The 27510-nt window shown below is 37.1% G+C and overlaps 1 protein-coding gene across 4 annotated transcripts in view; it reads right to left on the bottom strand.

The window, feature by feature from the left end:
• The window catches only part of LOC144971156 (uncharacterized), an 85198-nt gene that overhangs the window by 41097 nt on the left and 16591 nt on the right, over window positions 1–27510 (bottom strand). For 2 of the 4 annotated variants that reach the window (XM_078911633.1, XM_078911632.1), the window contains one exon: window positions 16075–16275. In XM_078911633.1, coding sequence (XP_078767759.1) covers window positions 16075–16229 — 155 coding nt within the window. In that variant the 5' untranslated portion in view covers window positions 16230–16275. Of the gene's footprint in view, window positions 1–16074; window positions 16276–16439; window positions 16473–16500; window positions 16539–27510 lie in introns of those variants that run through there. The other 2 variants (XM_078911634.1, XM_078911636.1) reach the window with 2 other exon arrangements.

Raw genomic sequence — 27510 nt, 5'->3', positions numbered from 1 at the left:
TTACCAGACAAGTTTTGTCCAAGATAATTGATGCTCTTTTGTGAGTACGTCTCGTTAATATTCTAACACACACACACACACACACACACACACATACACGCACACACAAATACACGCACATATATGCAAACAATTGCAATACCGCCCTCCACACACACACACACACACACATACACACACACACATACAAAGTAGGTCAAATTAAGTTAAATTAACTAGACCAATAAAATTTGATTCTGTATTTCGGATTTGTGCCGCCTTAAATACAATGTGACCAACCGCCCCTGACCATAATATGCATTGTTTCAGTTGTTGTTACTCAATAATGAATCTTTGTTGTTTTGTTTTTGCTTGTTTTCCTTAGTCGTTATTTTTTTATGTGGTAGTTAACTTCAACTGTTTTAAATTGGCAGCTTGACCTAAGCTTGAGTTGAAGTCGAGAGGAGAGGGAGGACTGTGGAACGAACGTTGATTGATGTTTTCTTTATTAACCTCTGACCTCTGGTCGAGTCCCATTATAACAATATCATTGACGATCATTGAATACATGTACAATGTTAATATGGTATTGTATTGAATTTAGTCATTTCCAATCATAGAACGAGTAGTTATTACACTCAAGAATGACGAAGATAAAGTTAATAATAATAGTGTTCTTTATTATGAATGAGACAATAAGAATGGGATCCAAGAAGAATTTAATTTTGCCCATATTATTTTAGTAATCTTATTTACAGTCCTTTGAGATTTACCTTGATTTTATTTTTGCTTTACAATGTGGGAGTTATCGTGGGATAGCTAACCCCAGGTGGGGAGTTTTACATATTGTCAATGTTTTATCCAATTTGTGGAACAGCCACCACTGTTCGTCACTGTGTCAGTGACTTGCTTGTTAGTAGTTTGTAGTACCTGCTCGTAGTTACTCGTCGATGTTTGTCTTCTTGAGAAATAAAGATGTCGACAAAGTTGCCTCTTCTTCTGATTTTCATTATTTAATAATTACATTATTTAATCTTAAAATCTTCCGTGATCTGGCATTGGTGTGTTCTGCGCCGACAGGCTGCATTTACTCCTGCTCTGTAAAATTGTTCTTTTTGTGTTGTTTATAATGTGACTTCAGTTCTATAAATTAGTGTACAGTTATGTGATATGTTGCCTGATTGATTGAAAATATTTCTACGAAATTTTGGACTTGATTTTGGAAGTTATAATAATATAAATTCTTTTCATTGTGGATAACATCGTGTTAGCTATTTTAAACGTATCCAGATTTATTGTGATAACCAAACTTGCACACCCCCCCCCCCTCCCCCCTCCCCCAACCACCTCATCATACGAGTATCCATAACAATGACGCCGCGTGATATCATTCAAACTGACAGCAACTCACCAACCCTCGCCTAGAAAAACCACATCCGCTACACGGATCGCTATTTCTCCAACACCCTATGAATACAAACTGTTTTATAAAATACACCAAAGCTCAGTTACTGTGCATTGATACAATATCGCACCATAAGACCATTATTTCTAATGCACTAATCACACACATTTCAAAGCTAGGTATCAGAAACCCAAAATGTGCTTGTGATAATTTTGTGAAGAAATACAAGAGGGGAACCAGGGGAGGTAAGAAGAAGAAGAAATCCCATTCACCAAGTCAACCACTCCCGTCGTCACTACCATCACCAACGCTATCCACACCATGTATCGCACACACACACCACCACCACCACCACTACCATCCACACCATCACCGCCAACAGTACCAACAGGACCAACTCAACAACAAGCCGCCCTCTTACCACTATTCCCTCACCTATGTCGCTACCATCATCATCATCACCATCACCACCACTTACCGAAATCACTAAAAAAGAACTCAGCCCGTCTTATAACATTCCTGTTTACTCAAACGCACGTAGACATACAGCGAAATTTAAAAAAGCGTCAAAAAGACCGCGCAATCTTTTAACCATCATCAACAACAGGCCACCCCTCTGTCTCGTCCACATAAACGCAAGATCCATAAAAAACAAATGTCACGAGATCCATGACCTAATTATAGATCGTCATATTGATATATTGTGCATTACGGAAACCTGGCTTCAGGGTAAACAGGATGACCACTACATTACCACCGCCTGTCCCAATACGCATACCTGGAAATCGCTACCACGACCTGGGAGAAAAGGGGGTGGTATTGCCTTTATTTATAGTCTTGCTATCACCAACACCACTTTCACTCCTCTTACAAGAGAAAACTACGAATCTGCATGCCTTTCCTTCCAATCCGACTCTGCCACTTTCTCCATCATTACTATCTATCGACCGCCGAATACATCCAATACTAAGTTTGTAGCTGAATTTCAAAATGATATCTTAGACTTCAACCTTAAAAGTTCACCATATATTTTTATTGGAGATTTCAACATACATTTTAATTCCACTTCTCCGACAGTCACCAAAATCAAGAAAATCCTACACGACAACGATTTACACCAGCACATCACCGAGACAACACACCAGGCCGGCAACATCATTGATTGGGTCATCTCCCCTGTGTCAAGTAATAGAATAAGAAAGACCGAAGTTGTTGACCTAGCGATATCCGATCACAAAGTTTTATTTGTGGATATCGCATTAAAGAAAGTTGATCTCCCGAAACGAAACATAACAACAAGGAATTATAGACAAATTGATATCAGTGGTTTACAAGATAGCATTCGTGACGTCATAAATGAGGTTAAAAATATAAACGACTTCAACAAAGTATTGCGATCTATTATTGACCGTGAGGCACCGCCGCAATGTCGTGTCGTATCGAATCGACCACACTCGCGATGGTTCAATTCCGAGATAAAGGAATTAAAGAGAAAAAAGAGACAGGCTGAAAGGAAATGGCGAAAGAGTGGCCTAACGGTATTTAAGGATATATACAAAGCAGCTAAGTCGGCTCTTTATAACGCCATCACATGCGCAAAAAAGGCCCATTACAACGAAAAATTTCAAAGCATTACATCTTGCAAAGAACTGTTTTCCACCGCAAACGACCTTCTTGGCAGTAAGAAATCCACACCCCTTCCAGCGTCTAGAAATAACACCGAACTAGCTCAAAATTTTGCCAACTATTTCCACGGCAAGATAAAATCCATTAGGGAAAACTTAGACAATACATCATCATCATCGTCACCGAGCTTTGGACCATTCCATGGAACGCCACTACATGTTTTCGATCCAGCCACTGAGGATGAAGTGAAGTCAGCCATTTTAGATAGCCCATCAAAATATTGTGACTTAGTAGACCCCATCCCAACTAGTATTCTTAAGGCTTGTATTGAAGAACTGTTACCAACAATAACTGAACTTATAAATAATTCGTTGGTCTCAGGTAGTGTCCCCGACTCGTTTAAACGTGCCATTGTTAAACCACTATTAAAGAAGTCCGATCTAAATGTAAACGAACTGAAAAATTACAGACCTGTCTCCAACCTTCCATATCTATCCAAAGTGCTTGAACGCATTGTGTTAAAACGACTTTTGTATCATATCCATCTAAATAATTTAAGTGAAAATTTCCAATCTGCCTATAAATCACATCATAGCACTGAAACTGCCCTTTTAAAAGTATGCACTGATATTCTTAATAGTATTGACAAAAATCATGTCTGTTTATTGACTATGTTGGACCTTTCGGCCGCATTTGACACCATTGATCACGAGATACTTATTAAACGATTAGAAATTACTTTTGGAATAAGAGACACTGCGCTTAGTTGGTTTAAATCATACCTAACATCAAGATCTCAGTCGGTTCTGATCGATGGCGCAGTATCAGAAACATTTCCTCTAAATTACGGCGTTCCGCAGGGGTCTGTCCTTGGTCCTGTTATTTTTACTCTTTATACTCAACCTCTTTCGGGTATTATTGTTAAAAATAAATTAATGTATCATTTCTATGCTGATGACACTCAGATCTATGTAAGCGATATCCCTAGTAATATCCCATCATTGATCACCCGTGTTGAAGACTGTATTAGAGATGTTAAATGCTGGATGGAAATTAACAAGTTAAAGCTGAATAATGAAAAGACAGAGGTGATGGTGTGTGGTAGAAAAAGTGTTTTGAAAGATGATTTTCTGAAGTTTACTCTAAATATAAATGGGTGCACAATTAACCTCTCAACGTGTGTGAAAAACCTCGGGGTAATGCTAGATCAACATATGACTATGCAGGCACAGTTTGATTCTCTATGTAGAAGTTTGACAATAGGATTAAAAAGAATTGCTTCAGTTAGACCTTTCCTAACAAGAGAAGTAACATGCAAACTAATAACATCTTTCATACTATCTAAAATAGATTACTGTAATTCGTTAATCTCGAATGTAAGCAACGATAAAATATCACGCCTTCAAAGTATCCAGAATGCGGCTGCTAAATTGATTTTAAGAAAGAAGATAACATCCTACTCGTTGCCACTTTTGTATGAGCTGCATTGGTTACCAGTTAAAGTGAGAATCGAATTCAAACTAGCAGTATTGTGCTATAAGTGCCTTAATGATCAAGCACCATTGTATATTACTGAATTTTTAGAAACGTATAAGCCAACGAGGAGTCTACGTTCTGCACTAGATTCTACAAAATTAATTGTTACAAATAATATAAATATAAATTTTACGGCGGCAGATCGTTCAGTCACGTCGGACCTTCCATCTGGAACTCTCTTCCTAAAAGAATAAGAGAAGCGCAGTCCTTATCAATATTTAAATCAAAGTTAAAACACCATCTCTTTGTTAAAACACATCTTGATTAATGCATCTTTGTAATTTGACCCCAATATGAATGTTAATTTAGTTTATGTTATTATATCATTATTTTATATTATTTCCGTATTTGACATAGCATGTGGATGTATTATAACATATCTTGTATTAATGACTTTATGTTTAGTTATTACATTGCTGTATAATGATAATATTATGTTGATGTAGTTTGTATAATGTTTCATTTGTATCATAATGTCACTGTATTATTGTTTCGCGCATTGAGCATCACCCAGTGATGAAAATGCGCGTTATAAATGTCATGTATTATTATTATTATTATGTAATGACTTGCTAATTTCACAAACATACACACACACACACACACACACACAGAGAGAGAGAGAGAGAGAGAGAGAGAGAGAGAGAGAGAGAGAGAGAGAGAGAGAGAGAGAATGCATTGTAATATAGATAGCCTACTTGGTCTTGTGAGATTAAAAGATGTTGAAGGTAGGGATCTGTGTATGATAATCTAAATAAATAGATGAATTAAGGTAAACAAAAAATAGCAGTAAAAAAAATAAATAATGATGATGACGGCGATGATGATGATGATGATGATGATGATGATGATGATGATGATGATGATGATGATGATGATGATGATGATGATGATGATGATGATAATAATAATAATAAAAGTGGGATCCATAAATTTTGACAGATTACCGTCACTTGTCGATTAACTAAAGTCATATTTATAACAACGTTGGGGCAACTACGTCATTCTCGTTAAAAATTCAATTGACTCCGCCCTTCCGCAAGGCACGTCCTATTTATTCAAATGAGGGAGATAGGGGGTTAATAATTATGCCCGATGAAAATTTTAGATAAGAAAGTACCTGATTCGCAGACAATGAAATTTTCACACTCCAACCTATAGTGCCCTACGGAGGATGGATATAAAATTAGAAATTTGAACCCGCTGTTGTCATAATGGAAATATTAAGGAGACAATTTAGGGAGCAGGCACTGGTGTAAGATAAATATCTGATAAAGTGTCTACGGTCGTAAGAAACAGTGCAAGGCAAAGCAAAAAAAAAAAAAATACAAGGAAAAAAAACAGACACAAAAAAATCAGATATAAAGCCGACCTGGAGTGTTTTAAAAAGTTTTTGAATTTAGATTGATTATCTATAGTATATGCGTGTCTAAGAAGCTCGTAACGTTGCCACCCAGAAGTATAACGGAAAAACACACAAAACTATGTGTAACCATGAACTTTTATAATCTGGTAAATACAGTTTTGTGAGAATTACTCATAAACGTGGATGGCAAAAAACAACTGCGTGATGTCATCTTCGCTCTATCTACACGCTATAAAGGTTAATTATAATCTTGTTTCAACAATTTTCTCACTCCCTGTTTTACCGATCCCTTGGTACTTGGGTGTTTGGATCTATTTACGATCTGCTGAAAACTACTTGCCATAACGCAGAGGCTAGTAAGTAATTGTTCTTGCTCATTACGCGCTATAAAAGTAAAGGAACTCCCCTCCCTTAAAAAAAATCCAAAATCCGAGTAAACGGTTAATATTTTTTTTCAAAATCCTTTATTCATCCCCAATGGGACTCCAGGCTGCAGTCCAACGCCACAAAGTTAGCTCAAGCTTGCTCAAGGCCAAACTTTGAGCCTGGGATTTGAATTCAGTACCGTTTGGGTCCAAAACAAAGATTGTACCTCTTTGCCACGATGCCATAGCACCTGAATAATAAATACCATTGTTTACTTCAGAAACAAGATAGGTAGAAAAAATACTTAAAATTCAATGACCAATAATGTCAAAACTTGGCGAATAGGACACTTTAAATGCAGATGGTATTTGGTTTGTGGCGGTCAAACCCAATCTGCAATATATTATTTGAGGCTATAATATCAATTATGTTGGGAGTTTAGACTCGTTCAACTCAGTTCTATAGTAATTACTGTTCAAAATACCAATGAGCATAAAATGGTGTAAGATGAAATTAATGTTGGATTGATTTCATCAGTGAGCTGGATGCCTTATGAATTGAGTAAAAATGATTCCTATTTTTTAAAGTGAAAAACGTCTGGATCTGTGTCACATAATTCTAACTGGCTAGTATTTTGGAATGGTGTGGGCATTTCGAAAATTACAAATACAAATCATTATTTTTCAAAAAGACAATAGACATGCAGTGTCTTTCAATTTTTTTTGTCATTCAGCACACAATAGAATTGATGAGCGCGAGTGTGTGAATCAATTCAATTCAAAGCTCGCTTGAACTAACATATTTAATGGAGTTAATGCACATTGGTGAATAACGTCACGAAGGACATCTAATGCCAAAATCCGTACACCATGGCATCAAGAAATCAGTCAAGCAGACTTTACATAAGGGCACCATAACAAGATTAAGGAATTCCATGAGATGATGCTATAATTATAACATTAATAATAACACTCATGTAACCAAATGATAATAAATATCAATTCGTATTTGGCCCATTTTGTGTTGTTGGAAGTGGAAGTGGAGAAGGGAAGGGGGACGTGACAATGCCCAAATAAGCTCATTACCTTCTTATTTAGTGGTCATATTGACATCAAAGATGTCCCCTTATCCCTCTCCATAGGATTGGTGTCAATTTGGTCTGCTAAAAAGAATTAGGGCTTTCTCCATCTGGGCAACGCTGGTATGCCAGGATATTAGTTGTGAGTAATTTCCCTTGGCCGTATACAAAAATTTGTCAACATATTAGAATGCGCTTGACGTCACCGTTCTGACGTAGTAGTACTCCGACAAAACAACATTTATATCTCATTTTTTCGAGGAAACATTTAGATATTTCAAATATGGATCGGTTGAAACGGCAATTGATAATTTGTTAAAAAGTGTGAAACATAGCACTTCATTGAATTCTCAAATTTGTGACTTCATGACAAGTTGGTGTTCGATCGATACTTGAAGTAACACTTTTCTGGGTAAAAAGAAAAAAGTGTTTGGTCACAGTTTCTCAGTATTGATGATAGTTCCACCAAGTCGATATTATAGCCTCGAATGTTTATTGCTCATGGGGTTTGATCTTGAGACCCCAGGCAAGCCAAATGTCATCGTCTTTTACATTGACCCATTGACTCAAACTTTTGACATAATTGGTCATTTAATTATAAGTATTTTTTACATATTTTAATATTATTATTATTATTATTATTATTATTATATTATTATTATTATTATTATTATTATTATTATTATTATTATTATTATTATTATTAATAATAATAATAATAATAATAATAATAATAATAATAATAATAAAAAATGATGATAATAATAATGATGATGATGATAATAATAATAATAATAATAATAATAATAATAATAATAATAATAATAATAATAATGATGATGATAATAATAATGATGATGATGATAATAATAATAATAATAATAATAATAATAATAATAATAATAATAATATGATGATGATGATGATGATGATGATGATGATGATGATGATGATGATGATGATGATGATGATGATGATAATATATATATATATATATATATATATATATATATATATATATATATATATATATCATTAAACAATTACTACAGCTATGAGATACAGACGGATATATATTCAATATTTAAAACGATATCAATATAGAAATTCATTAGAAAAAAAAGATCAAGGAGAGAAATGTTTTCTAAAGTAATAATGTGTCTTTAGCTTGCTTTTGAATGCCTCGATGGATTCTGAATTTCTTATCTCAAAACGTAAGTTATTCCAAATGGAGGGGCCAGTTCATGAAAAAACTCTTTTACCTGCATTTAATTTCTTCACGGACATCTGAGGCTGATCGTAAGTCCCGAACAGGGAATTTAAATTCAATAAGTACATTAAGGTAATTTGGAGCTGATCGATGCAAGTATCTAAAAATCAGTGTTGTAGGCAATCCTACAATCCTATCTTGTTACTGAAGTAAACAATATTATTTATTCAGGTATTGTAGCATCTAGGCACAGCGTTAACATTGTTTTTTGTTTTTTTTTGTTTTTTTTTTTTGTTTTTTTTGGGGGGGGGGGGGGGGGGGGGGGTTCTTTTTTGTTTTTGGTTGCTTTTTTACGCAAACGGTAACTTATTCAAATCCGAGCATCAATATGAAACCTTGGGCAAGCCACCTCGGTTTGGCTCACTTTGTGGTCTTGGACTGCTGGGGACCCCACTTGTGTTATTCCAGTATGTCTTAGTAGTTATCGATAATTTCCATTGGATTTATTGTATGTTAGTCTCGCAGAGTAAGCTCGGCCAGTATTAAATTTATGATAATGAGTGTAATCTCCTTTCACTTGATATTTTATTCTTTGCTTGACATAAACTGTTTCAATTGATTTACATGTGAATGTATAGGCACCTAGCTATGCACAACGACAGTGCAAGTTCAAACACTATGCTTTCAAAGAATTTTCCACCATGTGTAACGATATTATCGTTCCAAAATTCTAAATGGTAAATATTGCAAAGCGCATTAAGACAAGTGTTATATCTTTGATAATGCGGCACGGTGTTATGGTCTTTGTGGATAGAGCAAGCCACCTCTCAGTACCCCATTAAATATATGCTGCACTGTGGCTGATGTCTGGATTATTCCAGTCTTCCCTTGGCACATACCCCAAAGACAATGTTTCCCTCGGAGATGAATAAGGGGATTGATAAACATTTTTAAAGAATTATTTTTACTATTTTATTAATTTTATTGTTCTCGAGTCAAAACCTTTTCTACACCAATTTCTAAGAGGAAATCTATTTAAGAAAGAAAGGAATACAAAGTCCGAGTATAATAGTCAAAGAGACTATTTTGATAACAATTTATTTGAGCTGTTAAGAACCAGGCTCTTCCACTGTTCAATCATTTTATTCCTTGACTGTTCCCCTCCACATTTCATATTCAATTTCCCGTCTCCTGCCGAGTCTTATCGCTTTATTTCAGGCCATCAATCTGACACTCATTGTCATAATATCATCACAAAGTCATGGAAAATTGTCGTCCCTCCATTTCTCAGAAATCCCAATGAAAGATTAACGAAAGCATAACGGGGAATCAACGCGACCATCAGAATAATAGAGCTCGTCGGCAATTTTTCCCAGAGAGTTCATGATTTACTGTCTAGTAAAGAGATTATGGGGAGGACGGAGCCAAGCATATCAAAATTAGGAGGTTATCACCATGGAACATACGAGTCAGTTGAGTATTGACTTTAGTCTTCCGTTTGTCAGCACATTATGAACCAATTCGCACGAACTCTGACATAAAACCTATTTTGTAAATTGATTTTGTCAGATAAAATACAGCTTATACTTCAAATTATCAGGATTGGTTAAAATGACTCTTAAATTTTTTCAAAACATTTCAAACCTGCGCGCACGGCAGATGGACATGTCACTCTGAGCATATATGTATGATACTTTACTCTCATACAAAATGTGCTTTGATGTATGTTCTACATCCTTTAACAAGGAATATATATAAAAGCCTACTACAATTTATTTATTTATTTTTTTTCAAATTAGAAATTAATATTTTCCTAGCAAAAATACAAAACAAAGTCTTTCATTTCGGCTGATGAGCAATATTTTATTGTTTAATCCAACGTTACTTTTACCATATTTGTACAAATAGTGAGTAAGAAAAAAAATCAATATCGAAAGCGATAATATCAACTGCCAACTCTTCGAGCAAAAAAAATAGGATATTCATTAAGTATTCATATGATGCGTAAAATCAAATATTTTTGTTTATGATATATTCTGGTAAAAATAACAATAAATAAATCTTAAGATAAATGATGGTGGTATTTCCATCAAATTTGATCATTCTATACTCTTGAATTACTTTAGGGGAAGAAGCGGTTTTTATGATAAGATTTCTGACTGAAATCGGGATTTCGTTGATTTCAAGGAAACACCTCATAAACACCCGGTAAACTCTAATCCGCTTTCAGGCCAATTTATATAATTTACGAAATCGGTCAACAATTGTAAAATATCCACTGAATGTGCTCAAATACAATATGACGAGATATTACATACGATTACATACGACGCGATTATATTTTTTTACTCGACAGAGTCAATGCTAGCACCTGCCAGATACTCCTTTGACAATGAGTATAGGGAGAAGAATACGAATTGAGAGTATTTTAAAATGATTTCCAGTTTTCGCAGCCCTCAACAGAATTAAACTGAATGCCGTCATTGAGTGTGTTGTAGGGGGGGGGGGGGGGGGGGGGGGGGGGGGGGGGAGGTGTTCAGTTTCCTTGACTTAAAAAAACTATAACTTTCAAAATTACTATTATTTTCACTTTTATATTCAATTATCTTAATTCCACCACAATACCAGATTCTCACATTTATCGATATATCAAATGGCAAAAAATGAACAGAAGGTGTTTTGTCCGTGTATACCAGTCTTGTCCCTTCTGTCATTTGTTTTGAATGTACCGGTAATCCCTGATCCGTACTAACCTTGTCTTGAGACCGCATTATCCAGCATAATCTCACCCTTGGGGAAAATAGATGGCAAAAATCCCTTAGAAATGCCAGTGTTAATTTAAGGAACATTGAATCAATTCAAGTTGTAAATAGCAGTAAAAAGTGGCGAGGTGTCAATGTAGATAACGCATTGGTCTTACACTCTTAGGACGCAGGGTTTGAACATTGCTGTCGGAATCTCACCCTTTTCCTCTTAACAACAAGTTTAGTAATAATAATAATAATAATAATAATAATAATAATAATAATAATAATAATAATAATAATAATAATAATATAATGAATTTAACTAGCGCCTAATTTCAATTACGATTGCTCACTGGCGCTTTACATCAACACATCTTGTATCGTACGCAAATATAGAACTGACATGTTAAAAACCACATAAATACGATGATAAAATAATATATTAAGGTCCAAATTATATGCCCTACAGAAACTCTCCGTTTTTAACCGTTTTCTAAAAGTAAGTAGATTTTAATTATTTTTAGTTTCACCACTGATGGAGTTCCTTGGTGGTCCAATCTTAAAAACTAACGATTATGGGGCTCCCTTGGGAAATTTAAATTTCGACTGGGTTCATAAAAGGGATACGTTCTTGAAGGTAAACAGGAGCAGAATTGTGTAAGCAATTGAAAACGTGGGTAAGTATTTTTAATTCAATTATAAACTTTACAGGTAGCCAGTGTAGGTCCCCCAAAATGCGTGTAAATGCTCCCGCATTTATTTTAAAACAAAATGTATGAGTGACGTTTAAGACTCAACTTGAAACATTCGGTTCAGCTCGACATAATGCCGTTTTGAAATTTTCGATAATCTTATACAAGGAACTCAAAAAGTGCTATCAAACAGTGCCAGACAGAGCAAGAAAGAAAAATTATATCCAAAATAAAAATATTCCAGAAAAATCAGGCTGCCTCGACTGGGCACTTTTTAGTTCTTTATCTTACACCATTCCTGCTCCCTATTTTGTCACAGTGATAATCTATTATAGAAATGAGATGCACTAGACACACGTCCATTTTATTTACAATCTGGTAGCCTGAATTGTTACGCTCGTTCGCATTGTTGTAATGTAAAAACTCTAAAACCATCGCTAAATATTAACTATTACAACAATAATGCTTATAAATTGTCAGACAGATTAATATTTACAAAAGAGATACAACAATTTAATGTCTTGAATGAGATTTTCAGATGGAATCTTTGGATTCACAAACTTACAAGCCTTTGTTGTTTAACGTCTAATCATTCTTGAATTTATCAAAAGACCTCAGGGAAAAAAGCGGCGTGACGGGAATGTATAATTAAAAAAATTTCAGCCTTTACTGCGAAATGCACTACTAGCACATTTATGAATTTGTGCTAAATTTGTGCGACCATTTTAGGAGTTAAAATTAATATAACGCACACGCCGCACAATAAAGTAGCGCGCAAATTAATCTGGCAACGTGGCGGACCATGGCGATTACCAATCATGCCTAAGCAGATTTTATCAATCATTTGAGTCAACGGGTTATAAGATTACCCTTGATTTAGAAAAGGTTTGCAAGCTACTTGTATATCAATTTCTAAAAACAGTTTAATAGTGTTTAGATTTGCCAGTAATTCTTGTTCGTTTGCAAAAAAATTAACATTGGCTATACGGAAAACTTTTGACCCCCCAACCCTATTTTTATTCTACCAGTTCACTGCCGCTCTCTGGAATAACATGTACTTAAAAAATTGGCAACAAAAGTCATCCTTCAAATACCGATCGATTTACATGACCCTCATCTTGACCAGAAACTCTCAAACCTGGGATTGAAGGAAGACTTCGAGAAGTCTCAAGTTTGAAAGTTTTTGCCCAGATAAGGGTAATTTTAATTAGTGCCGCGCTGAGGACCGGACCGAGGACCGGTCCCACGGTCTTTTAGCTGTGAACCGTGGTCCAGTCCCAAAGAGGAAGACCGCCGGCGGTCCTCACTTCTTATCACCTTTCAACGGTCTCGCGCCATACTACTTCCCCAGCGATTCGTTGCCTCGGTCCTTTGCCTATCTTCCACCAATCACCACCCATCCCACTTAATTAATCGCACCCACCCCCCTTTGCCATACACTAAACGACACAGACGACCATAGAGGCAGACGACCACCTCCCTCCACTCCGCAAACCGCCCTTTCGTGTGTGAGATGGGGGGAACAGGAGGCGCACGCCTTGGACGATTCCATTATACGGGGTAAATTTCAAAATTTACTACACCATAATGATCGCAATGACAATGATCTATGATGAAGGCATGACCCCTCTTCTCTAATGGGTTATTGTTTGAAATGTATGTGACTACTAAAGATGTGTGTGTGTGTGTGTGTGTGTGTGTGTGTGTGTGTGTGTGTCGAACCTAGCAAGTTGCAAGTCTGATTTTTTGTTTTCTTTTGTCCATCTCTTGTCGCCACTCCTTTCTATCGCATTGTTGTCATTTAAAATAATACAATAATATTAAAATTTCGTTTGGTGTTTTAACTAATCAAGTAATATGAGTTTCATTAGTTTCTTCCGTCCACAAAAAAAAACAGTTATAACGTCTGTATTTTTAAAAGGTCCAATAGAATATTTGGGGACCCCGATAGCTCAGTTGATAGAACACTCTCTTTATACGCAAAGGGCCAGAGATCGATCCCGGGTGCAGTCGATTTTTTTCTGAATCCCTGTCTACTCAGCAATGAATGGGTAGCTGAGTTTGTTAGATCTGGCGAAAAGTCACCATCGACCCCTCTTATCACCTCATCCACCCCCTCTTATTATAACTTCACGTCTCTCTCTTACTCTTCAATGCTCGCTGCCCTCTAATGTGTGTGTGTGTGGGGGGGGGGGGAGGGGGGGGGGGTAGGAGTTGCGTGTGTGTATCAACGCCACGAACAACTCGATCAACGCCTTGGGCGATGCCATTATCTCCGTTAATGGGGATAAATTTCAAATTTTATTAAATTATCGAAGTAACAATGAAGTACGGTGAGCAAATAAAGAAGGCATCACCCCTCTTCTCTAATTAGGTTACAATTTGAAATGAGTGTGACTACTCCGTGTGTTTTACTCCTGTAGGCCACGGTTTTCATCGTGTAGCGGTCTTTAACGGTTCAAGAATGAACGGACCGGTCCTTGCGGTCTTCATTTCCCAAGGACCGTAGGACCGTGGTCCTTAAGCTTGCCAAGGACCGCCCCGCACTAATTTTAATCGATTGATATTTGAAGGACCGGTTTTCTGTCCAAATGTTTAAATACGAGTTTTCCCCAAAATTACGGCAGTTACTGGCTAAACAATATATTAAATGATAAGAAGTTATCATCATCATCATCATCATCATCATCATCATCATCATCATCATCATCATCATCATCATCATCATCATAATCATCATCATCATCATAATCATCATCATGATCATCATCATGATCATCATCATCATCATCATCATGATCATCATGATCATCATCATCATCATCATCATCATCATCATGATCATCATCGTCGTCATCATCATGATGATGATGATGATGATCATCATCATCATCATCATCATCATCATCGTCATCATCATCATATTGGTTCACTAAAGCCCATGTAATATTTCCACGCTCGAGATAATTAACATTACACTGAAACCAATTATTTCCAAACATCGTCTTATTATTTGGTTTGATAAGATCAATCAAAGCGGTCGGTGCTAACAATTGGACATCGCTCTACGTTGGCCAGTACTCTAAATATAGATTTCCTGGGAAACCAGGTCAAATTGTGTTTGGATGGGCTGGAAAGATAAGAGGAAATAAGCCCAATCGTAGGAAGTAGAGCAGGATATGGCTTGCGGGTGGACTCTAAATGACTGGGATGTACCTCTTATGTCTGTTTGTAGAAGGATGGGTGTGTATAGGATGAAATGGACGAATGAGTTGACGGATAGACATATGGTTTGACTGAGTTGATTGAGCACCTAACTGTGAGCATTCATTGACCTGTGATATGACCATCACCGCCTTGTGACCTGTAGGTCCCGGGTTCGAGTTTCGCTGTGTGCGGCTCAAAGTTGAATCATTGAAAATATATTTACTCGCATGTTGTTAATGCACTTAAAAATGAGTAAAATGAGTTCTTGGTTCGTTACAGGCGTCTGGTTTCATTCGATGAGTTAAGTGTTTCTGTTGGCGTGATACCCCTTGTTCAGCGCATTGAGCACATTGAGACAATATTTTCTATATAAAGAGGAGTTCGAATCAGCTATACAATGCTTTATTGTTGAGAGAGAGAGAGAGAGAGAGAGAGAGAGAGAGAGAGAGAGAGAGAGAGAGAGAGAGAGAGAGAGAGAGAGAGAGAGAGAGAGAGAGAGAGAGAGAGTCGAAACAATAAAGTTATACTTTCTAAACAGTTTTACTCCGAATGAAGCAAAACATCAAGTTTATTTTTCAGTTCAGCCGGCTCAGTGTCGACTCCGACAACTATCGGGTTCGGTCAAAATTGACATCGGCCGCAGAAACCTTATGCCCAACACCGTTTTCCTTCACTTTCAACAACTTTTGAAACCATTGCCAGATGAATATAAGTAAAGCTACAAAACTTTTATCGTGCGGTTAAATTCGAATAAAAGATTAAGTTAAGCAATTACGTATTTTAATTTAAATAGTTTGTAAATTTTTTATAGTTAATTTCGAGATAATACCGCATTGACACGATGGGCCACACTTATTCTTACCCAGATCCGTGCTCTGGCATAATCACTTCCTTTGGACAAGATCTGTTGTCGTCTGTTTCTGTAGCACTGACATCCACAATTAAAATTCCAAGAATCAATATGGTCACAACCAATAATAGTGTGCTATGTCTCCGAAATCCACTGCGATTCTCCATTTTGAATTCACTGATGGTACCCAAGTGGTGGAGCTGTGCAAATCAACTGAAATGTAAGAAAAAAAGTCAAATAAATAAACATATCATTCTTGTCTAAAAGTATGAATAATTGCTTTATGCTTGGCATTTGTTGCGAAAAGAGGACTATTATGAATTCACGATTATTGGGCTGGTAGTTGCTTTAATGGTACTGGCGATAAAGATAAATACGTTATTGAGTTCATTGTGGCGATGATTCCTGAAATAAATAAATCATTTATTGATATCACACAACTCAATCGTTTTGAGCCAAATGTCAAATTATTTAACGAGGCATGCCATCCAATTGTAAATAGATAAAATGTCAGACGACATTTTTGAAAACAGATTTTAGTTTCGAAAACATAAGAGAGACACCCCTTGTGGCGCTAATCAGCCCAATTCCTGTCGTGTCTACTTTGTTTTTATCTGTACAATCACATTAACACCAAAATGTATCTCAAAATGTCATGTAAACAGTTAAAAATTCTCATTGAATGTGTGTATTGATCGTGGCTATGGGGGAATACTATATATTTCAACAAATCTGGCAAAATAAAGTTTACTTTTCTGTTTGCATTTGGATGTTAAAAGGTTTTTATTTGTAAACCCTTGAGGGCACATCAAAATAGAATCTAAAAGTCGCTCTTCACCCGTGGGCACTTATTTGCAGGTCTGATAACCCAATTCCTTTTGGGCTCATTGTTGTAATGGAAATCTTTAAAATGACGCAAAATATTGTCCATTACAAAAATGTTAAAATAGGCTCATGAGTCAGACCTGTATATATATTTACGTCGGCTTCACCTCGTGTCTGCCAAAAATTAAAACCAAACAAAACAACGACGAGAAAAACAAGGAAAATAAAACTTTATTAATATGTTATCCAAATATAGTGAGAATAATTAACTTTCTTTCCAAAAGGGGTAATATTATGTAATCTCTACAACCATGACTCAGTGATGTCAGTATGTGTTTAACCAGTCAACTGCCGTACTCTGGAAAGACACGGATTAAGCCATTTGGCCAGAAAATTCGTCCTTCAAATATCAGTTTATTTAATTGCCAAAACCCTCACCTCGCGAGGTCCCAGGTTCTTCTTCTTCGTAGTCGTTGTAGCCCCTAAATAGAGGATCCAGACTACAGTTCACATTTATGAATTTCACGACACACACGCACGCACACACACACACACACACACACAAATAGTAACAAAAACAAAACAAAATAATAATTTTTTAAAACCCCAAAAAATCATCAACAAAAAAAAAATCAAACAAAATAAATCAAAAAATAATCACCATCAAAAATTGTTTGATCTGGCAAATAAATCAACATCAGTGGTGTCGCATTCGGACCACCATTACTCCCTTGCATGTTTGTCTTTCTTTTATTTATTAAAAAAAAATTAGATGCGTCAACTACAATCAACTAATTACTAATTCACAAATTAAACCACATTTTCTCGTTCCTCTATAATATAATATTGATTTACATGCACTATCATTATGCACACCGTTATTATTATCATTATCATTATTATCTTCATAATCATTATTATTATAACCATATTCACATTCCATGTCTTCTGTTTTGTTTTGTCTTTATTCCTCTTCTATACCCCCCCCCCCTTTTTTTTTCAATCTATCATGGTACATAATTATTATACAAATAAAAGAGATCTCCCATTCCGATGCTAGCATTACCTTGCCCTCCCCCTCCCCCCTCTTTTCCAATCTTATCGCCCCAGCCAAACCAAAACTCCTGCATAATGTTTTGATTCCAAAGAGCCGTTACGTTACCGAATTACAATAATAATTAAAACGATAATTAACGATCTCTCGGTGATTAACTACAACAACAATAACAACAAACAACAACAATGACGGATGATCACCCCCCCCCCCCAATTCCACCACCATCACCATCACCATCACCATCACCATTCATTAATTTATCCTATTCATCACTCCGTGTTGAAATCGTTATCAATCTTTACCTACCACAGCGAATGGTGATTAAATTATTTATCATATAATCAAGACAAATTATATTAAACAAAAGTGAGCATCTATTCAAAATAATCATTTCTAAAATCACACACACACACACGCACACACACACACACACACACACACACACACACACAAATATGAATAATAAATTCTTTTTAAAATTTTTAAATTGGGGAATTTCGCCGTGCACTTTTTTGCAAGCCTGATAACCTAATTCCTTATGGGCTCATTGTTGTAATGGAAATCTCAAAAAAAAAAAAAACAAAACAACAACAACAAACGCAAAATATTGTCCATTACAACACTGTTAAACTAGGCCCATAAGTGGGTTGGTTCGGATGTCAGACCTGCATATAATATGTGCACGTCGAGGAAATTGTATTACTTGTTAAAGATCGACACCCCCCTCCCCCAACTTCAAGAAGAAAGAAAAAAAAAGGAAAGAAGGAAGGCAAGAAAAGAAGAAAAGAATGACAAAAAAACCCCAAAAACTAAAGAAATAAATAATGAAAGAAAGAAAGAAAGAAAGAAAGAAGGAAAGAAATAAAGAAAGAAAGAAAGAAGGAAAGTAAGAAGGAAAGAAAGAAGGAAAGAAAAAAAAGGAGAAAAGATGGACAAAAAACCTAAAGGAACAAACACCAGATCCCACCCAACTTGAGATTCCTATAGAAATTATCAACAGTAACACGTTTTCCAATAAAACCGTAATCAAGGCCATTTTCCAGACCCGAGACACACACTATTAGCACCCAAGGTAAAACGTGGACTTTATTTGGAAGAAAAAAAAACAATAAGAAAAAAAAATGGAACAAAATAAAATAGAATAAAACAAAACATTAAAAAAAAATCCCCAAAAACCTATGAGCACAGCGGGTGGCATTTAATATAATAATCAAAAAATGTATTCCAATAATAATTAATTTTGAATATATAAAAAAAATCATAGGTATTCGATAAACGCATCCCATATATATTATAATTCAGTCCCTGTTTTTCCTTCAAAACTAAGGGAAAATAGACATTAAATAAATCAGAGTAGATAATTGGCTAAGGGATACAAAAGGGGACACATTGATACATATATACAGTGAGAACATCGAAAGGCATTCAAACACCACACACGACTAGCAAGTATTATTATAACATGTATTATCATTTTCTATATATCATAATGACGTTAAGGCTTAATTAGCCACCACCCATATTATTGATAAGCTACAATTGAAAGGACGCCGATGATTAAGCCTAAAATATCTATTCTCACCTTCTCCCTCCCCCCCCCTTCCCCCTGCCTTTCCACTACCCCCATCTCAATAATGACAATGAAGATGATTATAGGATAAAAAAAAAGAAACTCCAAAAACAAACAATGGTCCAGAATCATTAGAAAAGATTTCCAAAATGAGCAGACACACAAACACACGCTCACGCGCGCGCAAACACACAACCCCTATTATCAAACCAATACAACAAAATCAAATAAAGTAATTTAAAAAATGACTCACTATAATATTATATCTAAATCAAAGATCGCAATTCATAAATAAACCCACACACAGCCTACAACAATATTACAACACCATTCGTTGGAAATCAAATCAAATTATGTTACTTTCTTGTTTTTATTTTATTTCATTTATTTTTTTTTGGTAATAATTGAAAGAAAAAAACAACCCAAAAAACCCCAAACAAACCAACAAAAGAAATTACACGCATTCAAATGCACCAATTGTCCATATCATCGGCGCTGAAATCAACCCGTAGGTATTCGATAAACGCATCCCATTATAACACAGTACAGGATTACCTTTTTGATTTAAAAAATAATAATAATTGAAACACACACACACACACACACAAAAAAGAAGAAATGAACGCATTCGAATGCGCCAATTGCTAGTGCCGCGCTGAGGACCGGACCGAGGACCGGTCCCACGGTCTTTTAGCTGTGAACCGTGGTCCAGTCCCAAAGAGGAAGACCGCCGGCGGTCCTCACTTCTTATCACCTTTCAACGGTCTCGCGCCATACTACTTCCCCAGCGATTCGTTGCCTCGGTCCTTTGCCTATCTTCCACCAATCACCACCCATCCCACTTAATTAATCGCACCCACCCCCCTTTGCCATACACTAAACGACACAGACGACCATAGAGGCAGACGACCACCTCCCTCCACTCCGCAAACCGCCCTTTCGTGTGTGAGATGGGGGGAACAGGAGGCGCACGCCTTGGACGATTCCATTATACGGGGTAAATTTCAAAATTTACTACACCATAATGATCGCAATGACAATGATCTATGATGAAGGCATGACCCCTCTTCTCTAATGGGTTATTGTTTGAAATGTATGTGACTACTAAAGATGTGTGTGTGTGTGTGTGTGTGTGTGTGTGTGTGTGTGTGTGTCGAACCTAGCAAGTTGCAAGTCTGATTTTTTGTTTTCTTTTGTCCATCTCTTGTCGCCACTCCTTTCTATCGCATTGTTGTCATTTAAAATAATACAATAATATTAAAATTTCGTTTGGTGTTTTAACTAATCAAGTAATATGAGTTTCATTAGTTTCTTCCGTCCAAAAAAAAAAAACAGTTATAACGTCTGTATTTTTAAAAGGTCCAATAGAATATTTGGGGACCCCGATAGCTCAGTTGATAGAACACTCTCTTTATACGCAAAGGGCCAGAGATCGATCCCGGGTGCAGTCGATTTTTTTCTGAATCCCTGTCTACTCAGCAATGAATGGGTAGCTGAGTTTGTTAGATCTGGCGAAAAGTCACCATCGACCCCTCTTATCACCTCATCCACCCCCTCTTATTATAACTTCACGTCTCTCTCTTACTCTTCAATGCTCGCTGCCCTCTAATGTGTGTGTGTGTGTGGGGGGGGGGGGGGGGGGGGGGGGGTAGGAGTTGCGTGTGTGTATCAACGCCACGAACAACTCGATCAACGCCTTGGGCGATGCCATTATCTCCGTTAATGGGATAAATTTCAAATTTTATTAAATTATCGAAGTAACAATGAAGTACGGTGAGCAAATAAAGAAGGCATCACCCCTCTTCTCTAATTAGGTTACAATTTGAAATGAGTGTGACTACTCCGTGTGTTTTACTCCTGTAGGCCACGGTTTTCATCGTGTAGCGGTCTTTAACGGTTCAAGAATGAACGGACCGGTCTAGAGACCGGTCCTTGCGGTCTTCATTTCCCAAGGACCGTAGGACCGTGGTCCTTAAGCTTGCCAAGGACCGCCCCGCACTACCAATTGCCCATATTATTATCATCGGCTCGGCACTGAAATCAACCCGTAGGTATTCGATAAACGCATCCCATAATTATAACACAGTACAGAATTCCGATAATAATAATTATAATAACCATAGCAATCTATAGTCGTCGTCGTATCACATTATACACTATAATACAATAATATAATATAAAAGGGTAAATCACCAGACTAATTAATGATACGGGAAGATGCGGTCCTATTGATGCCATGCGTTTAGGTAAAATACTCACATCACTCGTTGGCCGGATAAAAAAAAATAAAAATTGAGCTTTTATATAGCGCAATATCCCCTAAATGTGCTCAAAGCGCTTTACAAGCGGTCCCTGGTCAACAGAAACATTTAACATTTACGACAGGACATGAGGTCTGTTAGGCGATATTACAATTTTCGTTCCCTCTGTACAGCTGTACTTTGAAAACAAACAAAACACTTAGCGGAAGTCTCAGGTTTGACATTCTCTTTAGACAAGATGATGGTCATTTTAATCTATCGATATTTGAAGAACGTAATCTGTCCAGAGTATGGCTGTATATTATAGTCAAGTCTTTCTCTCTCTCTCTCTCTCTCTCTCTCTCTCTCTCTCTCTCTCTCTCTCTCAACGGCACCATAAGATCCCGTCGCCTAGGCATTCCATGAAGGAATATATAGATAATCCATCACACAGGATGTCTGATGTCAACATGAATCACTCATGTTGTCCAAGTGAGCAAATTAGGGGTTAATAATCTTGCCCAAGGAAAAACACGAAAGTGCCTGAAGCGATGTGTTGACAATAATGGAGTGATAGTTGTGGAAACGGGGTGGAAAGGTTGAATTGCCATGAAAAAAGTAGTTGCGGATCTCGTGAATGATCATCCAGAATTTACTATAAAGGAAGTGAATAATGAATTGAGGCATCATCTACCAACAGCACTTCATGTCAGTAGCAGTACAAAATTAGCTTCATCATCATTATGAATGAAATGCTACTGGCCCTGAAGAAACTGGAAGACGTACCACAAGAGAGAAATACAGAAAACACCAAAAATCTTCGGTATGAATTTGCGACATGGTTGATGCAGGTTGCAGTGGACAAAAAGAACAAGATGTCGTTCGCAAAGAGGCTCTCGGGCTATCCGTGTTGTCAGTGTCCGACGAGGGAAAAACATCACGATGGCGTTTGCAGTAAGTAGCAGGCGTGGACTTATTTACCATGAATTACTGAAAGGTGGCATGGCCTGTTAACGATTCAACAATTTCCAACAAGAGGCAAGCAGACAATATAGAACAGACTCAGCATGTTTCGTTTTTGACAACACACCCGCACATCGGATTCTTTTGTCGGAATATTATGCGATCAAATTTTTACCAACTTCACTCCTCCTCTCTGAATATAATTTGTGAAAACGCTTTCAGCTTATGGAAAAAGTCTATAAGACAAAACTTAGCAATGGAACATGTGAACAAGTCTTGCTCAGCTGGCAGAACAGGGAATAGATTCTATGACTTCGCTAGCTTGGCAAGTCGCCATCTGTCTCATCTTCCTGCCTGTTTTACCATGGATGATATCTGTACGTAAAGCTGTTTGAGTCTTTTTGTAAATTAAATAAGTTATGATTCAAATTGTGATAGGGAAATGTCTTGTTGTTTCGTGAATTAAGCATGATTCTAATTCTAGGTGTGGCTATGTGTTTTCGTAGTATGACACTCGCCTTCGGATCGGAAGGACCGGGATTCTAGTTCCGCTCTGAGCGGCGCAAAGTTGAATCCTTGAAAAGGGCTCTTTACTCACATTCTCTCACCAGGCTCAGATGTAAAAAAAAAACTCACATTCTCTCACCAGGTTCAGATGTCAAATGAGTACCTTGCTGTTAACAGCGTTACGTCTGTCGGAAAAAATCAGGCGTCACGTCTCGTCTTTCACGTTAACTGTTGTTGTTGGTTAAGGAACCCCTGTCAAGTGCTTTAGTGGATATTGTGCTACGGAAATGCTCAATAAGTGATTAATGAAAAGCTGTAACATAAATTGGACAGTTTAATGCTGGCCATACACATACAGTCAGTTTTTCTTTGATATTTTACCACACAGTTTCCATCATCCATTTATTGTCAAGCATTACTTTTGTCTTCTGATGTTTGTGTTTGCGTGTGTGAATGTTTGTTTTATATATAGATGTGTATGTGTGTGTGTGTGTGTGTGTGTGTGTGTGTGTGTGTATTAAACGAAACAAGATGGTAACTTTAAATCTTTCAAGGTACATATATTTTGCACATGATCACTTTTGATTGACAAGAGTTTAGTGAAATATAGACGGCTGAATCTTCCAGTCAAGCAAATTATCAAGGTATGGGAACAGATTGAAGGTATATTATGAGCTATACTTGCTACCATTCAATGGAGATTATTGTATACAATAACATTACAAAAGTGAATGGAGAAACCCCTCAATATCGTGTGCTTAGTTCGGTGCCTCAGAAACAGGACATGTTGTGAACGAGTACACAAGTAGGATCTTTATTTTTTAAATGAACTTTTATATAGAGCAATATCCACTAAACATGCTCATAGCGCTTTACAAGGGGTCCCTGTCCAACAGCAACACTTAACATGTAGGACGGAAAACGACGCTTGTTTAGGAGATATTACAATTTTTTTTCGGACAGAGAAATGTACTCATTTTACACCTGAGTACGGTGAGAGAATGTGAGTTAAAAGACTTTTCTAAGGACTTAACTATGCGTTGAGCGAGGCTCGAACCCAGGACCTTCCGATCTGAAAGCGATTGTCATACCACTAGACCACATAGCCGCTCATACCAGATACATACAAACTAAAATAATCGGCCCCAGACATAACTCAAAATAATTATGACAAAGACATTGTTAAAAACAAATCGATGTGCATTTTTACACGTAGAGTCGTAGAGTCCGTACGTAGTTCCAATAAGAGCCGAGATTGACATAACGTTCGTTCAGGAAATGTGCACTTACATGTTGTTTTTCAAAATTGTTAAAGTCGTAACATTTTTTCTATAGAATGTGATCAAAATTGATAACCAAAGTATCTAATTTATACGGTAAAGATAGATGAATGAAAAAATTAGCAAACAAAACCTATGCAACAAACAGCAGTGTAAGGTTTAAAGCAATTAATCTAAAAGTTGGGCTATATATCACTTATCTGGGTCAAATTTGCTCTCTTGGGGTTGCAGTGAAACAATACAGCAAAACCCTATTCAACCACTTCCCTTATTAGCCATAGATGAACAAAAATGATAGAATGTCTATTTACTTATCGTATTTCCACTGATTCAACATACTCCATATTCATCACCACGTATTACAGTACATCCGTCATTATACCCTACCAACCTGAACTTAATTTCCATTTCAAACAGTACAAGTCCATTAAAATTACTTCATACCGGTAAAACAATCGTTACTACCAAAAGAAAAATCAATTTAAAGCTCTTATGTAGCGCCAAATCCACTAAATTTAATGTGATCAAAGAATTTTGACAAAGAAGGGTCACAAGCCAACGACAACACTAATATATATATATATATATATATATAATATATATATATATATATATATATATATATATATATAGAGAGAGAGAGAGAGAGAGAGAGAGAGAGAGAGAGAGAGCGAAACAAAGTCTGTGGGCCGTTATTACTTTTTCTCAACAGAGACAGCGCTTGCGTGCAGACACAAAGACTTTTCAAACTTAACTCTGTGTCTCTGAGAGGAGGTCTCAAACTAAGAAGCTACAGGTCAGAGGGCGGTTGTCATAGCATTAAATCACAAAGCGGACACAAAACTTAATGGTCTAACACCTTTCTAGAGAGATTCGGGTTAGAACACGTCCAAAAAAAGACTTCAAAAGTTTAGTGATCAAAATGTGGTAAATGTAAAAGCAATTCAAATCAGCATTCTGGTTGGTCATGATATAAATACAAAATCAAGACAAATCGCCGAGGTCGATGGCTTACAGAACCAATCTTCAGGCGGCCCCATACGTTTCGCTAGAACGTGTATCAAAATTTCAGGTCGTTGTCTTCATCATGACATAGCCTAATCGTAGCCTATATTAACTTACAGCCTGACTACAAAGCGATGACCTCTCAAAAGTAGGTGAAAAGTGGTTTGTCGTGATTAGTGAGTAGTAATCAAGGAAACAAAGGATTTCATTGGTTGATCTAATGAATAAGACCCATTATTCGCTTTATAGTTTGTCGTAATTTTTAAAGCAATTATGAGTGTATACAGGCGACGGCCTAAACTTTGCAAATCAATATGTCACAATGCACACTGACAATCAGAAAATAAAATTATTAGTGGGGTGCATTAATTGGTGTAATACAAAGGATCAATAAAAAACGTTATGTTGATTACTACTAGTGCGGGGCGGTCCTTGGCAAGCTTAAGGACCACGGTCCTACGGTCCTTGGGAAATGAAGACCGCAAGGACCGGTCTCTAGACCGGTCCGTTCATTCTTGAACCGTTAAAGACCGCTACACGATGAAAACCGTGGCCTACAGGAGTAAAACACACGGAGTAGTCACACTCATTTCAAATTGTAACCTAATTAGAGAAGAGGGGTGATGCCTTCTTTATTTGCTCACCGTACTTCATTGTTACTTCGATAATTTAATAAAATTTGAAATTTATCCCCATTAACGGAGATAATGGCATCGCCCAAGGCGTTGATCGAGTTGTTCGTGGCGTTGATACACACACGCAACTCCTACCCCCCCTCCCCCCCCCCCACACACACACATTAGAGGGCAGCGAGCATTGAAGAGTAAGAGAGAGACGTGAAGTTATAATAAGAGGGGGTGGATGAGGTGATAAGAGGGGTCGATGGTGACTTTTCGCCAGATCTAACAAACTCAGCTACCCATTCATTGCTGAGTAGACAGGGATTCAGAAAAAAATCGACTGCACCCGGATCGATCTCTGGCCCTTTGCGTATAAAGAGAGTGTTCTATCAACTGAGCTATCGGGGTCCCCAAATATTCTATTGGACCTTTTAAAAATACAGACGTTATAACTGTTTTTTTTTGGACGGAAGAAACTAATGAAACTCATATTACTTGATTAGTTAAAACACCAAACGAAATTTTAATATTATTGTATTATTTTAAATGACAACAATGCGATAGAAAGGAGTGGCGACAAGAGATGGACAAAAGAAAACAAAAAATCAGACTTGCAACTTGCTAGGTTCGACACACACACACACACACACACACACACACACACACATCTTTAGTAGTCACATACATTTCAAACAATAACCCATTAGAGAAGAGGGGTCATGCCTTCATCATAGATCATTGTCATTGCGATCATTATGGTGTAGTAAATTTTGAAATTTACCCCGTATAATGAAATCGTCCAAGGCGTGCGCCTCCTGTTCCCCCCATCTCACACACGAAAGGGCGGTTTGCGGAGTGGAGAGAGGTGGTCGTCTGCCTCTATGGTCGTCTGTGTCGTTTAGTGTATGGCAAAGGGGGGTGGGTGCGATTAATTAAGTGGGATGGGTGGTGATTGGTGGAAGATAGGCAAAGGACCGAGGCAACGAATCGCTGGGGAAGTAGTATGGCGCGAGACCGTTGAAAGGTGATAAGAAGTGAGGACCGCCGGCGGTCTTCCTCTTTGGGACTGGACCACGGTTCACAGCTAAAAGACCGTGGGACCGGTCCTCGGTCCGGTCCTCAGCGCGGCACTAATTACTACCGTGGATACTGTTCACTTATTTCTCGGTAATCGTCGTCGAGTATTATATGCCGTAATGTTTGGAGGAGTATCAATCTCAGCGTTAACGTATACTAAAATTAGACACGGGATTGATACGAAAAGACACAAATTATTCTCTCAAAATTGCTGTGATCTAAATCATGACGGTTTAGCGAGGTTTTATTGTACTTAATTCTACTTCTTATCCAAATGACTGGGGACACTCACCCAAAAAGCCTC

This window comes from Berghia stephanieae, chromosome 4 (assembly GCF_034508935.2).
Source record: "Berghia stephanieae isolate SIO BIC M18660-M18661 chromosome 4, UCSD_Bste_1.3, whole genome shotgun sequence".
NCBI classification, from domain to species: Eukaryota; Metazoa; Mollusca; class Gastropoda; order Nudibranchia; family Aeolidiidae; genus Berghia; species Berghia stephanieae.
The sequence above is the reverse complement of the archived record's forward strand: the minus strand, read 5'-3'. Positions and strand labels throughout refer to the sequence as shown.